Source organism: Octopus sinensis, linkage group LG1, assembly GCF_006345805.1.
Source record: "Octopus sinensis linkage group LG1, ASM634580v1, whole genome shotgun sequence".
In the NCBI taxonomy this organism is placed as follows: Eukaryota; Metazoa; Mollusca; class Cephalopoda; order Octopoda; family Octopodidae; genus Octopus; species Octopus sinensis.
In genome coordinates this window covers 59,040,070-59,055,658 of record NC_042997.1, presented here as the reverse complement: position 1 = coordinate 59,055,658, position 15,589 = coordinate 59,040,070, and the positions used below count along the sequence as shown (strand labels likewise).

At 34.0% G+C, this 15,589-nt stretch overlaps 1 protein-coding gene across 3 annotated transcripts in view; it reads left to right on the top strand.

The window, feature by feature from the left end:
- Positions 1-15,589, top strand: part of LOC115210892 (sorting nexin-16) — a 104,909-nt gene that overhangs the window by 74,567 nt on the left and 14,753 nt on the right. For all 3 annotated transcript variants that reach the window (XM_029779674.2, XM_029779667.2, XM_036501288.1), the window contains exon 3: positions 13,008-13,094. In XM_029779674.2, the coding sequence (XP_029635534.1) occupies positions 13,008-13,094 (87 nt within the window). The remainder of the gene's footprint in view (positions 1-13,007; positions 13,095-15,589) is intronic.

Here is a 15,589-nt window from a genome sequence, read left to right as displayed (position 1 = left end):
AGCATGATGTGAGGCATTTTACTGTTGACCAACACTTTGTATTATTATCCATCCATAGAGTGAAGTGAGATTTTGTTGCTGTAGCAGCTATAACATCTGATAGTGACATCAAATAAGACACTTGAGACAGTATAATGAGAAGAATCATGGGAATTGTTGATAGATTTAATCCCTTGGCATTCAGATTATTCTGTCAAATATAATGCTTATTTATTCACATTGTTTTGAATAAATCATGTATTATCTCATAACCTTGAAATTTTGATGATGTGATTGCTTATTGTTAGAATGAATTGGCAGGAAAGGTGTGATAAGCTGGATCTGATTAGTTTGAAAATAAAACAAGCAGAATATCATGGCTGGTTATGGTTGGTTCAAATACTAGAAGGTTAATCCCTAGTGACAATTTACATTCTTCTGATAGCTGTGTTGAAGGTTAAGTGGAAAGCTAAGCATTCCAAAGGTGAACAATGAGTGTAAGTTGTATTTGGATATAAGTCATTGGCCAAAGAATAAACTGTCTGCTAAGGATAGTAACCAGAATTTATTGCCATGTCACCTCAATGACTTGATTGCCAGATCTCTTGACATAGCTATTAAGTTCCAAGTTATATATTTAATTAATTAAATAATTGGCTGTGTGGTAAGAAGCTTGCTTCCCAACCACATGGTTTTGGGTTCAGTTCCCCTGCCTGGCACATTAACTGAGTGTCTTCTACTATGCCCTTGGTCTGACCAAAGCCTTGTGAGTGGATTTGGTAGATGGAAGCTGTGTGGAAAGTTGTGTCTATGTGTGAATATATATGTATGTGTGTGTGTGTATTTGTGAGTGTCTGTCCCCACTACTGTACCATTTGACAGCCAGTGTTGGTTTGTTAATTTCCCTATAACTTGCTGATTTTGCAAAAGAGACCAATAGGATAAGTACCAGATTTAAAATAAATACTGGAGTTGATTTGCTTAACTAAAATCCTTCAAGGCAATACCCCCAGCATGGCCGCATTCTAATGACTGAAACAAATACAAAATAAAAGAATAAAAGATTATCATTTCATTTCCTCATTTTTCTTGCTTTGGGTGAACATTTTATAAAACTCACTAGATTTTGTGTAAGGAGAAAGGCAACATATATGAGCTAGAGCTTTTGTCAAATACTATCCCCTGTTTTTGCATCCTGCATGGTTTAATTAAAGAACAATTAATTTTAAATCTTTGCCTCTGACCTGGTTTCACTTCTCACAGCATTCTAATACCAATACTTTCATTTAGCCAGAACAGCAAATAGTTGTAGCATCTGTATTAGTAACTGCTAATATGTATTTTATTTAGTGTTAATCTTTCCACACAAATATTTTTTATCATAATCCTCTTAGTTGCATATTAAATTAGAGTTCAGTGTCTGTATTTTCTTTTACTTGCTGTTTATTTTCATTTTATGTTTTCTTTCTTTCTTTTTATCACTAATGTTTCTTAATTATGTATGTTGCCTTAGGCTAGTAAATTAAATTTCTTGCTTAGCAATGGAGATATGTACTTGTACAGGAATGTGATTTCTAGTCTAAGAGTTGAGATCTAAGGAATTAACTACTTGGATATATTATGTCATAGGAAAGTTTGTTGAAGAGGTTAGTGAGTTCATTTGTCATAAGGAGTGAGTGAGTGAATAAATCTAATGTTTTGGTAATTTGCTCCTCTTCCATAAGAAAGAGTATGTTAATTTTAAAACCAAAATAACATGTTATGTATTCTCTTTTTTCTTGGAAGAAGAGAAAGTGCTTGAAGTGTTTTTTTTTCCTCATTGCAGATCAACTTACTGAACTGTTCTATGAACTCTTTATATGAATTAATTTTTGATGATGTGAGCCACCACTACTTTTCTAGGCTTCTAGATTTAACTATATATTTTTGCAGTATCCTAACATAAAAAAGGAAACTGGTACTCCATCAGTTATGATGATGAGAGTTCCAGTTGATCCAGTGAAAGAAACAACCTGCTTGTGAAATTAACATAAATATGCAAAGAAATATTTTTTTTTTATGGGGGTCAAAGATCTAGGTTAGAAAGTTGCCATTTGTTGGTCTCTTAAATCTATAGATTGTCAGGTTCTTCTTGGATTTTAAATAGAAATTGGCTTAGGGGATATTTGAAATCATTAGGATTGTGAAAAAGAGAAAAAAAATATGGATATCATTGTGACCTTGGCTTACAAAATATTATATTGCTTTTTAGAAAGAAGGTATGCCTCCTCTACATTTAAAAAAGATCATATGAATTACAGAGTGAATATTTACAGTTAACCCGGCAGCATTTTTTGTTGAGATTTGATTGAGAAACTGATTTTCAAATTATTTATGAAACTTCACCAACCTCACCAATCAACATGCTTGCTTTCAAGCCAATAAAGAAAACTTTGAGATTACTTAATTTGCTAGAAATAGCAACTAAATCTTTCCCAAATCACACCCTACCATTTTAAAAAAAGAAGACATATTGGGTATTGTAGTTCTAGATTCACTATGTCTGTTTCCCCCATCAAAAATGTGTTCAAGTTTTCTGCTATTATTAGATGTCATTATTGTTTCTAAAATAATAATAATAATTTTATTTCCCTACAACACCAAAAGAGTGACATTACAAAAACAAAATATCAGAAAAAGAAATTTGTTGCATCAGATGAAAAAATAATGGATTATAAAAGCAACTGTTACAAACAATATAATATGAATAAGGGAATAAATATATATTTAATATCCCTCCCCAAAAAACACATAGGACAAATCAGGGTAACTTGCAAAGCAATTGCTCTCAATGTTAAGAGGGTAATTTACTTCTCTGTACAATCAGTTTACAACTGAAACTTGAGAGTGAGGTCATCTAGCTACATTAAAGCTGTCACTACATGGTTGCTCAACCTGTTAGAAATAGCAATCAAATTTCCCCAAACCATACCCTAACACTTTAAAAATGGAAGGTCACAATGTAGTTCTAGATGTTGAAATAAAAATGATATCGTTATGGTTAGAACATCTTTGATTACAAGTCTACTTAATCAGAGCTGACTTTAACGAAGACAACAACAATAATGGTATAATTATAATGGTTTAATAATAACTAATGGTATAATAATACCTGTAAGCAATCATGTTTAACCAACAAATATTGATGATGGTGATGACAAAAATCATGATGATTATCATATTTACTACTGTTAGGGATAGTAGAAACTATCTAGGTTACTGCTAATAACAGTAAAGCTTATATAAGAGTAACATGTGTGTATGAGAGAGAGAGAGAGAGAGAGAGAGAGAGAGAGAGAGAGAGAGAGAATGTATGTATGAGATGTGCATGTTTTTCAGTGTGAATATATGAGGGGTGTATGTTTCTGTTTTTCAATGTGTTTGTGAACTGACACACATTTTGTGTACCAGCTGTTTACAACTGTGAAGTCACATGAAAATGGGAAATGGGGAATGAGAATGTGTGTACATACTAATATATATTTGTGCACCAATATATTCCTTATCAATATTTTCAGTAGTAGTATGGTGGCAAGCTGACAGAATTGTTAGCAAGCTGGGCAAAATGCACAACAGCATTTCATCCATCTTGGTGCTTTGAGTTTAATTCTTCTGAGGTCAACTTTACCATTCATCCTTTTTTTTTTGTTGGGGGGGGGGAGAAGAGCAATAAAATAAGTACCAGTGGGACTCTGGGACCGATATAACACCCTCCCTCGAAATTGCTGGCCTTGTGCCAAAATTTGAAATCATCATTTTCAATTGTGTACATTTATGAATGTGCATGTGCATGTGTATGTGTACATGTGAATATGAACATAGGCAGTGACATAATTCCTATCAACATATTAAATAACAATAGTGAGAACATCCATAGATGCATTTTACTGGACAGACTGATGGATCATCAACCAGACTGATACCACTTTTGATCCTGTTGTAGAAACTCTGTTTTAAAGTGATCTGAAAAGTCTTCCCTATTCATAGTTCCTTATTCATTTATGTTCACCATGTTAATAATGACAAAATTACTACTTCAGTAAATTCTTTGTTATTTTCAAAATTAATTGAAACAGAGACAGTGTATTTCCTTAGAAATATGGTAAATAAAGGGTTAACAAATTTAACCCTTTAGTATTCAGATTTCTCTATCAAATATAATGCTTATTTATCCATATTGATTTGAATTTTCACTCTGCGAAAATAGCTACTCGAAAATAGCTACTCTGAACTATAAATTGTATACACCTCTACATAAACCCTCCCTGTGAAGCCTTCACTGTTCTTGTCAGCACCCTCTTAATACTTTGTTTTAAAACTATTTTAATTTTCTGTCACCAGAACTTGATTTTGAAATGTGTTAGTTTCATAATTTCTTTCTAACCAGAATACTGTAGTAATTAATATTGAACCCTAATTTATATCCTTTAGTCATCCTTGCCTACACCTCTCCTTCCTTCTCTCTCTCTCTCTCCCTCACACACACTTACACTCATTTTTACATTTTTGTTTGCTTACTTGTGGTTGTCTACCAAATCACAGAAGTTTACTAGCTTTTCCCTAATTTTTAGTGACTACATTTCTAACCTTAATATTCAAGCTGTGTAAATGTTTATTTTGTAGGGCAGGTGTAGCTTTGTGTATCTGCCTTTTTTCCCTTCTTCTCTTAATGGTAATGAGTGCATTTTTATTCCACGAGAAACTACTGAAGCATTTGGCAGGCAGGTAGTGAGGAGTTGATGTTGTTCCACTTCAGTCTGTGCTAAATTTGTCTTTGAACTAACTGTTTCTTTTGCCTTTAGCTAGAAGTTAGCCATGCTGATCTTAAAGGATCTACTTTTCCTCTCCCCTCACTGATGTGACTCAAGACATGAGCATAACCTATCTAAGCCAATTTGAGACTCTTGTAATGTAGATTAAATATTACTGGTATTGATTCAATGGAGGGTTTCTGTATGAGGTGTTATTTCCCAACAGAAGACTGAAAGGATTGTTGGAGGCCTCTAGGTCCTGAATGTGGTACCTGTATGTGGTCCATGTAGTCAGGCACACACATTTAACATTCAGTATAGTGAAAAATATTGCTCAAGTTTTATGGACTAATTGCTTCATGAAGTATTTGATACAGAGTAGTGTTGTGCCCTTCAAATTATTTTTATTAGTAGTAAATACTAATCTTCTTCATGTTCTTTCCCTCTATGCATATGTGTGTGTTGTGTATATAATCTCATCATCATTATATTGTATACATATATGTATGTGTGTGTGTGTGTGTGTGTGTGTGTGCATGCATATATATATATATATATATATATATATATATATTCATTATTAGTGACAAAAGCACCTATGCAGTATTTTAGTTCAAAATAGCATTCCGAACATGTTACTTAATGTGGATATACTGTACATCTATACTAGATGCTTTCTTGAGAAGAATACTGCAGTTTTGTGGCTTTCTACAGTATATCTCCATCAGGTAAGATAATATAGAATGCTCTCTCTCCCTCTGTATGTATATATATATAGATATATATATATATATGGCCAAATTGGTATCAAATAGGACTTGAAGTGTAGTGCACAATATCAGAAAAGTCATTTAGCAGCAGTGCGTGGATATCAAAGAAATCGTTAATATTGCAATTCCATATTACTGTTTTCATGTGATACAATAAACATGGGGTACATTCCTATCAACATTTCATCAATGGAACTCGATTCTGTAAAACCTTTCAGTTAAAAAACTACAAATAACATTGAATGAAAATGGATATAGTTATGAAGAAAGTGGTTGGGGTGGGGGCAGGGGTAAGAGGATAACTTTTCACTTATGAAATAATGATACAAATATACTTTCTGTTATATGTGTATAACATAGAAATAATCATATGGAACTGCAGTGATAAAGAGTATATGTATGTATATAAAGAAAATTAAGAAAATGGAGATATAGCATTAATATAATTTATCATCTGCAAAAATCCAACATATTCTTTTACAGCTGTTTTAATAAATCTTAGAAGATTGGTAAAAGTTATGGTTGAAAAGAGATAATTAAATAATTAAATCATAATATTAGGCAAATCATAATATTAGGCAAAATCTCATCAAAGAGGTAGAAAAGATATGCCGTTAGGTTATTAGGTGTTGTGTTTTCTACCTCTCTGATGAGATTTTGCATAATATTATGATTTAATTATTGCTATTTAATCTTTTAGGCTAAATTGAAACAGATGTAAGAGAATATGTTGGATTTTTGCATATAATAAATTATATTAATGCTACATCTCCATTTTCTTAGTTTTCTTTTGAATATGTGTAAACCAAGATTTATATTTAGACCTATTATCTTATGAATATTATAATTCACAAAAAAAAAATATTAGGTAATGAACCAGTAATTCATTGGATATTACTATCCCTTAATGAGGCTATTTTAACCTCTAACTGAATTGTATGTGTGTATGTATATATATATATATATATATATATATATATATATATATATATATATATATATATATATATATATATATATAAATGTGACCTCGTATGTACCGCTGGCGATTTTTTTTTCCTCTGTCTTCCCTTCTCTGGATCTTTCCTTCTCCTATGTTTCCGACGAAGAGCTCCGCTCGAAACGTTAAACCCTCCTTCTTTCCTTCTTTCCTGAGCGTCCAATAATACTGTATTTGTTCCACGTCCTCGCGTTGTTGTGTTTTTTGTGCTTTCTTGTTTGGATTTACTTTATATATATATATATATATATATATATAACATTATCATTTTAATGTTTACCATACTCATGTGTGTTGGGTGAGGGGGAGAATTTTTTGAGGTGCATATTCTATGGTTAGATGCCTTTCTTCACCTGTTTGCCAAACTTCACCTGTTGCCAAGTGAGGTAATATTTTGCAATGACCAGACATGTCTTCGTGAAAGATTGGAAATGAAGGGTACTGCTTGATGGTGAAACTTGTTTACAACTGCCATGTGATCTCAAGGCAAGGAGAAGTAACACACTCACAAAGCTTTGCTCAGATCAAGGCTTAGAAGACACTTGCCCAAGGTGCCACACATCTGTATATATAAAAGGCAGGATGTGTGTGTGTGTGTATGTGAATGTAGTTCATGCACGTCCACAAATTAGCATGCATGTCGCTCCAATTTTAGGAGGACATTTGTCAACGTCCTACCTGGGTTTTGTCAACTTACTTTTTCTCGAGGCACTCGCGGATAGCGGTAAAAATCTCTTTCCAACCATAACTTTTACCAATTTTGAAGTTTGCTAACATGAGTTAAGTCCCTTCTTGCCATAGCCAAGTGAAAGTGTGTGTGTGTGAGGGAGAGAGAGAAGTTGTGTGTGTGTGTGTGTGTGTGTGTGTGTGTGTGTGTGTAAGGGAGAGATAGAGTAAGTGACAGCGTTTACCAAAAATAAAAATGTAAAATGTTTTTTTTCTTAAACACGAGATATAGTATTCAAATTTAGGATGTTTTTGAAAGACACTATATTTTAAAATCAGATCATATATACTTTCTCACACAACAATTAAAATATATTTATTTTAAATCATTTATTTATTTTAAATCATTCATCTCCCCCTCCCTCTCTCACACACACATTACTTTGGGCACAAAAGAATTTTTTTTTTTATTTTATGCCAAGGAAAAAAGTGTTTTGTTGAGAATCCATTTATTTAACAACATAGAAACAAAGAGGTAGGTAACAATTTGTCAGGGAATTACACAATATAAATGGGTAAAATTTCTGAGGCTTCACCACACCACATTTCTCGGACCACAAAAAGGGTTTTGTAGCATATTAGGAGACCAGGGTAGTTGATTCCATGCAAAAAATCCGATTTCTACTTCTTAGTGAATATCATGCAAGTGTTATCTAAAAATTTGCCTAGAGTTTTTCATGGTAAATTTGAGATTAAAAATAAATGTTATCTATATTCTTAATCTCTGTATTTTTCCATGTACATTGAAAAATAGATGGTGAAAAGATCAATAGGTCTGGGGGGTGAAATTTCTGAGGCTTCCACTCCACCTCACCCAGTTTTTCGGACCACAGGAAGGGTTTGGTAGCATATAAGGAGGCCGGGGTAGTTGATTCCACGAGAAAAATCCGATTTTTTTTTCCTTAGTGAAAATCGTGCAAGTGTTAATCTAAAAATTTAATCTAAAACCTTTTTTCCATTCATTTCTGTTTATGAAATTCTCTGTACGTAATTTTGCTTTCTCTGTGGTCAAGGCAAATGATGACTGGCAAAGCAACAGTACCCTAATGCTGACATTGGATACAATAACCTGATCTACAATAATGTGCTGACTGAAATCGAGGATGCCCAGCTCATAATGGGTGGGGCAGTGTTGAACACATTCGGTTTGCCATTGTCATTGCGACAGGACGTTAACACATTCCCACCAAAGTTACTTCTGGAGTTGTCATATGATGCTGTGAAATTGCCCCCTGATCAGTGGCTGGTGTACGAAACTGTCATCAGTGCCATTGAAAAACAGGCAGGCGGTATTTTTTCCTCAATGTTGCTAGAGGTACCGGCAAATCCTTTGTAACACAGTTAATACTTGCTAAGATTTGTCGCAAGAAACAAATTGTGCCAGCCATTGCTTCCTTGGAAATTGCTGCTATGTTATTGCCGGGAGGTAGGATGGTGCACTTGGCATTCAAGCTGCCTTTACATTTGGTGAGGGCTGAGGTTCCTACTTGCAACATTGGCAAAAATTCAGAGGAAGCTGAAGTTCTTAGACAGTGATGTCTCATTGTATGGGATGAATGCACAATGACCAATAAAGGTGCCCTTGAGGCACTGGACTGGTCACTGAAAGGTATCAGGGATTCTACAGCTTCTATGGGTGGTGTAACTCTATTGCTTTCAGATTTCTGGCAAACCCTTCCTGTCATCCCTAAAGGGAGCCAGACTGATGAAGTGTGTGCATGCCTTAAGTCATCCACGTTGTGGCTCCAGGTTAAGACCTCAAGCCTAAGCACAAACATGCATGTGCACTTGCTTGGTGATAGCACGTCTGCAGCATTTGCTGAAGACATTTTAGCCCTTGGGAATGCCTTTTAATAACAGTTCAGTTAAGGCTGATTTGTGGCTAAAGACAAATACAACAAAAGCAACAGGTATATAGGAATAAACTGAACAGTGGAAAATGCAACATGCCTAAATTACCACATTGTATACCATGTAATAAACTTCTGCATGTTGCAGTGTGCAGTGTCAACAGAGTACCGGATCTGATGATTATAGGTAGTTGTTTGACGAACAACTAGTAGGTCAAAGACCTACCTTGTTAGGACTGGTCACAGTCACACAACAATAACTAATAGTAGATACAATACTGATCAGGGCTATACAACAAACCAATAGTAGATAAAATATTTAAATCCTTAAAGAATAAATTTTAAATACTAATTTACAAGAACTAGAGGAACGTGGGAAGTACAGAAATATTTTTGACATTTAGTGTTCCAAATATAATTTAGAAGAATTAAAATGTATTTCAACATTATATCTTAAGCACGAACTGGCAAGATTATTTTGAAAATGGAACAAATATTGGATTTCTTGTTTTTCTCTACATAACTTGTCTGACATTACTATTGATTTTATTGTTATACATCTTATTGTTCCATGATAGCATGAGTGAGATAAGTTTTGTTGGTATGACTCGATTTTACAAATTGTTTACAATTCAACTCTTAAGTATAAGGTGGTACTTTGTTCAGTCGGTCATTTAAATTAGAGTAGGTAGTCTTTTCTAATCTAATCGCAAGGTCCGAAATTTCTGGGGAGAGGGCCAGTTGATTAGATTGACCCCAGTATGCAACTGGTACTTAATTTATCGACCCCCAAAAGGATGAAAGGCAAAGTTGACCTTGGCGGAATTTGAACTCAGAACATAAAGCATTTTGCCCAGCTTAACATTTCTGTCAGCTCACTGCCTTAATTGGAGCAGGTAGTGACTTTTGCATTGCTCAGAGACTGCATTATATCAGTTGTAAAATTTAAACTTGTTGCCTTGTAGTTGGCACTCTAGTACTTAAAACATATGCAACTACTATGCCTCCTTGTACCTGATAGTGTTCAGTGCAGTTTACGTAAATTTTTTGTGATATTTCACTGATTTTTAAAGTATAGTTTTATTGTATAGAAACAGCGTCAGAGGTATTTCACCCATAACCACTGTGTCTTTGTATATCATGAAGTGCATTGTGTAATGTGTTCTCTATTTAAGATTGTAGGGCATGATTTGAGAGAGATTTGGCTGTCCTTTGCAGCAGATGAAGTGACATTGTCATTGGCTTGTCTTGTTGGCTATATTGCTGATAATTGTACTTGTATATAGAAAATATGTAAAAATATGTACATAAAAACCTTACTGTTGTTGAGTTTGAATGCTTTAACTGAAGAACTGAGCCTATGTAAGACTATGTAGAGACTTACATTTTCTAAATATATGGTTCACAACTTTTGACATTTTGATTGTTTCTGAGACACATAGGGAACTTTGCTTATGTATTTAAATCCTATTGCTACATGTGTCAGTCTTCTGTAATTGTAGAACATTTGTTGGTATCACAGTTTATAAATGGATACAGTGTTGAATTTTTGATCTAATAGTTTTGATGTTATATTGCATTAGTATTCTCTATCTGTCCTACTTCATAACTGAACAGACATGAAAGTTAAAAAAAAAAAATGGAGTGATCATATGAAAATAGCAGTAGAATACCAGACCAACTTCAAATTGACTTGTAGTTTGGTGGTCTACAGTGATGGGAAGAGATTTTCCTACGTGAAAATGAAAAGTAGTAATTGTTCCTGTTATTGCTGGAAAATCTTTGTTGTGTCAGGTTGAATTGAATCATTATTTGGAAGAGAGGTAATTGAGGGCTTCACTTCTCTGGATATGTAAAGAACTTTGTTGGCATGGGGAACCAGCCAAGATATTCTCAAGATAGGTGAAAAGGCTGCTTTTACAGTTAACACAGGTGACATGTTATGGCTATCTCTGCAGTCAAGACAGGTCATACATCATAGCTGCTACCTAAAGTTGGTGTAGTTTTGAAGCTGCAGACACCCCTGTTTTAGTATGCCCATGGTGTTTCTTAGATCTGTAGGCTAAAGTGTCATTTTCACATACAACAGTGATCACTGGCTACTTACTATTTATCCTACTGATAATGAATGATTAACTATACTAAAAACTTTGACTAAGTTCTTCTTCCTTCTCATGCTTTTCTAACCACAATTCTACAACAGTTAAAATGGAACATTAACTGCTCTAATTTCACCTAGTCATAATTGATCAGAAGTGTTCAGAAAAGTATTTTATGTGAGCTTTCTTCCTCAGATTAAGTGTGAAGTGTAAAACAGTACAACAAAGAAAAACTCTACCAGCTGTGGTGGTGGTGGTAGTGAGATTGACATAGATAATGTTATTGTCCAACAGTAGGTGAAGACATGGAACCAGTGACCTGTCCTAATTACAGTATTATAGTGTTTCATATGTCATAGTTTAAGGATAGTCTATTGTAATAGTTTAATAGTAGTAGTAGCTGTTTTTATCTCATCATTTTGCAGTTCTAATTCACTGGGGAGGTGGGTAAAGCTGAGAGTTTTTAAGTCTGTGATTCAAGTGTGTATATGTGCATGTGGATTTGTGTGTTACATGCTCTATGTATGTGTGTGTTTATGTATGTATGTGTATTTAGTGTTGTTTGGCATGTCAGTGTGTGTGTGTGTGTATGTATCTTGTGTTGTGATATGTAACTTATGAATGTGTGTGTATTTGATGTGTTTGTAGAAGATTCATACCACTAGGATATCCAACTGAATGTTTAGGAGCCACCAACAGGTCTAACATTTTGGATACACAAATTAATAGATGTCTAAAGTTGCACTTGAACTTTAAAATTTGCTCAGTGTTTTAATTATGGAACAATTTATGCTTAGTATGAGGGATGCAGAGTCCTAACAATTTAACAGTTGAAGTCAGTGTTTTAAAGATACTAAAGAGTTAGTTGAAGATTTAGCTGTAAAATTCTTTCAGGGTCAATAAATAAAATCCCAGCCAGAAGAATTAGAAGAATTGTTGATTGTTGACCAAGATGCTTTGCAGTATCTGTTCTCGCTGTTTGTGTTCTTAGTTTAATTCTTGCCTAGCTGCCAGGGCTGACCACCTGACCATGGGAGCACCCCATGCTACCCAAAATTAGCCATTATGGACAGGTAGGTCTACAAACAGTATGGATAATCTGATAGTAGCATGTGTGTAGAGGCTTTCACCCAGCACAACAATAACTGAATTGCATTAGATAAAGAAAACTAGAAATTTTTGGAAGTAAGTTATACTCATTGTTATCATCATCATTTTAATGTCCGTTGTCCATGCTGGCATGAGTTGGACAGTTTGACAAGGGCGGGCAAGCTGGAAGGCTGCACTAAACTCCAGTCTCTTTTGGCATGGTTTCTATGATTGGATGCCCTTCCTAATGCTAAGCACCCTGATAGTGTAATTGGTATTTTTATGTACCACCGGCACGGGTGCCATTTGCATGATACTGGTATCTGCCATGACTGTGGTTTTACTTGGCTTGATGGGTCTTCTTTTGAAGCATGGTATAATGCCAAATAGACTCGGTCATTGCCTCTGTGGGGCCCATCATTTGAAAGGTGCTTTTACGTCTTTGTGAATATTTTTCTTGTTATACTGTATTACACTTCTACATTCATTGGCCATCTTTCAAACTTATACATTACCATACTTCATGCATCTCCCATTACTGCCCATATTTCTGCACAACATCAATTTGTCACACAAATATCATTATACTTTTTCTTTTCTATAAAAGTATAAAATTGCTTTTATATGTTACAACTATATGAATTTACAAAAAAAAAAAAAAAAAAAAACGAAAATTTTCAGAGATATTCTTTAAATCTTTTCAGGTATTTAAACTGCAAGTTATCCATTCACCTCATGACTCCTGGTTTGTTTTTCGCCGTTACACAGATTTTGTTCAGTTATCAGATAAGGTAAGGCTTGATAACCTAAATTAAAGCACTCATCAAGTTAAACTTGTAGATATCTCTAAAACAACTAAACAACTCTAACACTAGATATCTAAATTTTATTCATGTCTTTACCCAAATGTCAAAACATGCTTTCTTAATTTTATTCTTCATTAATTTATAAAATTTTCTTTAAAACAAGTACATTTAGAGTTTAAATGATATATCTAAATTCCCAAAATATCCTCTAAATTTCACTGTATTCTATTTTTACTCTCAAAGAAATTATTAATTCACCCTTTTCTCCATAAAAATGTTTTCTATCTAAGTTGTAAATTAAAATCCCCGTAGAAAGAAAAAAAGGATTCTTATAAACTAACAAAATAAGTCAGAAACCAAATACTATTATAAACAATGGTTACAGAATATTTAGTAAAGATATTTCTTTTAGTAAAGTAATGTTGTCTGAAGTATGTTTTCCAAAACTGACATCCTGCTTTTCAACTTAACATTGAAGTAGAGAGAGATATATACACAAACTTATATCTCCCTTCTGTTCTCACTCATCAAATATCATTTCTCACTGGCAGTGATTAGGCTGAATCATTACAGTGTCAGATAGAATGCCTTGTGGTATTTGTTCGACCACTCTGTGCCCTCAGTTCAAACTCTACCAAGGTCAATTTACCCTTTTATCCTATTGGGGATATCTGTCAAGGATTGTGATTTGGAGGAGTTGTTTGAGAAAGTAACAAAATGCCTAGTGGCTTCTACTTTGGTTCTTAGTGTTCTGAATTCAAATTCTGTTTTGGTGCCAATATCTGGGGGTAATCACTCAAATGTAGGATCATCTGATCTGTTTAATCCGCAATTGGCCAACATGGACGAGTAGGTCAACGATTAGCATAGATAAGTCAACAGTGATATGTTTGTAGGATCCTTAATATGGTACAACAATAGCTGAATAGAAAAGTTGCATTATAAAAGGAATAGTGATTTTTCTTTGGAAGGTATATTGAATAACTATAGTTTTCTTGTGGAGGAAACAGTTCTGTTTAAAACAAGCTTTCACTTCCAGATCATCAATATTATACATTTTCAAGGTCAACTTTGCATTTCATTCTCTTGGGGTCAATAAAATAAGTACCAGTTGAACACTGGAGCCTGGGTAATTGACTTTATCCCTCCCCCGAAATTGCTGGCCTTGTGCCAAAATTTGAAATCAATATTACACATCTACTTTTAGGACATCTATGTTATATATGATCATATAAAATCACCTGTTTTATGCTTATTCCATCTAATGCTTATTTTATTGTTGTTTGCCTCTGGCCAATTACCACTTTCTGGCTACGTCTACTGTACACATTCACCTTCAAGCTACATATAGTGTACAGTGTCCACCTCTAAGTTAGCACTACTGTATATATCCACATCAAAGTCCTGTATCACATTCAAATTATCTGTGCTGTACTGCTCTGCACATGTTCACTTCTAAGTTATTAATAATGTACATGTTCACCTTCACGCAATTTGTACAGTACATGTTCTGTATTTGTATATACTAGCTGGTGTACCTGGTAAATTGTGGGGGTAAAGATATTCTATTGAAGTGCCTTATTATTCTGATATAAGAAAGCAATTTCATTATAACTGCCACAAAAGTTGTATTTTCTGCTACAAAAAAGTACAAAAGATTGTCAGCTGGAGGTTGGCGAGAGAGGTTTTTGGAGGTTGGCAAGGAAGATTGTCAGAGGTTGGTGAGAGAGGTTGTCAGAGGTTGGCGAGAGGCAAAGACATTATTCTGCTTAGCGAAGGCATCTGGGAAATGGATAACTGCTGTCATTCACAGACAAACTATTGTTTTACTGTGAGAAAAACACTGTTGAAGTGTTAAGTGTAATTTGGCAATCGAGGATTGAATCCACGCCATGCCTGCATGAAGCCATTACAAATACATTGTAGAATAAAAAATTTATCTACTGCCATGGAAAAAGTAAATCTGTAAAAATGCAGAATTATCGGAGTAATGGGCATTCAAAAAAGTATGTATGTATAGAAATGTATAAATAAAGTCTTTAATGTTTAAGATTCAAATTAAGGAAGTGCAATAATAATGCTTAGCAGTTCAAAACTGAGTAGTGAAATGAAGAATTAGGTTGGCTGATCGTGAGAATCAAATATTGATCACTTTGCTAAAATCTGCAGGTGATATAGGTTATTTCCCTTGGGTTGTTTAAATAAAATATTAGTAATATGTAGTAGATAGAAGGATCCATTGGAAGGGCCCTATTATCGATTTTTTTTTTTCAACAATCTAAGTATGTCATGAGGTCTAAGTATGTCACCTATCAAATAAAGTATAAAAGTGATATTGTCTGCAAAAATTAGAAATTGGACACAAAAAATCAATATTCAAATTAATTGAACATAAACAATGAAATGGGTTATTTTCCTTGAGTGTTTAAAAAATATTGTACAGGTGCTATGGGTATTTTTTTTTTAATTAGTTATATGAG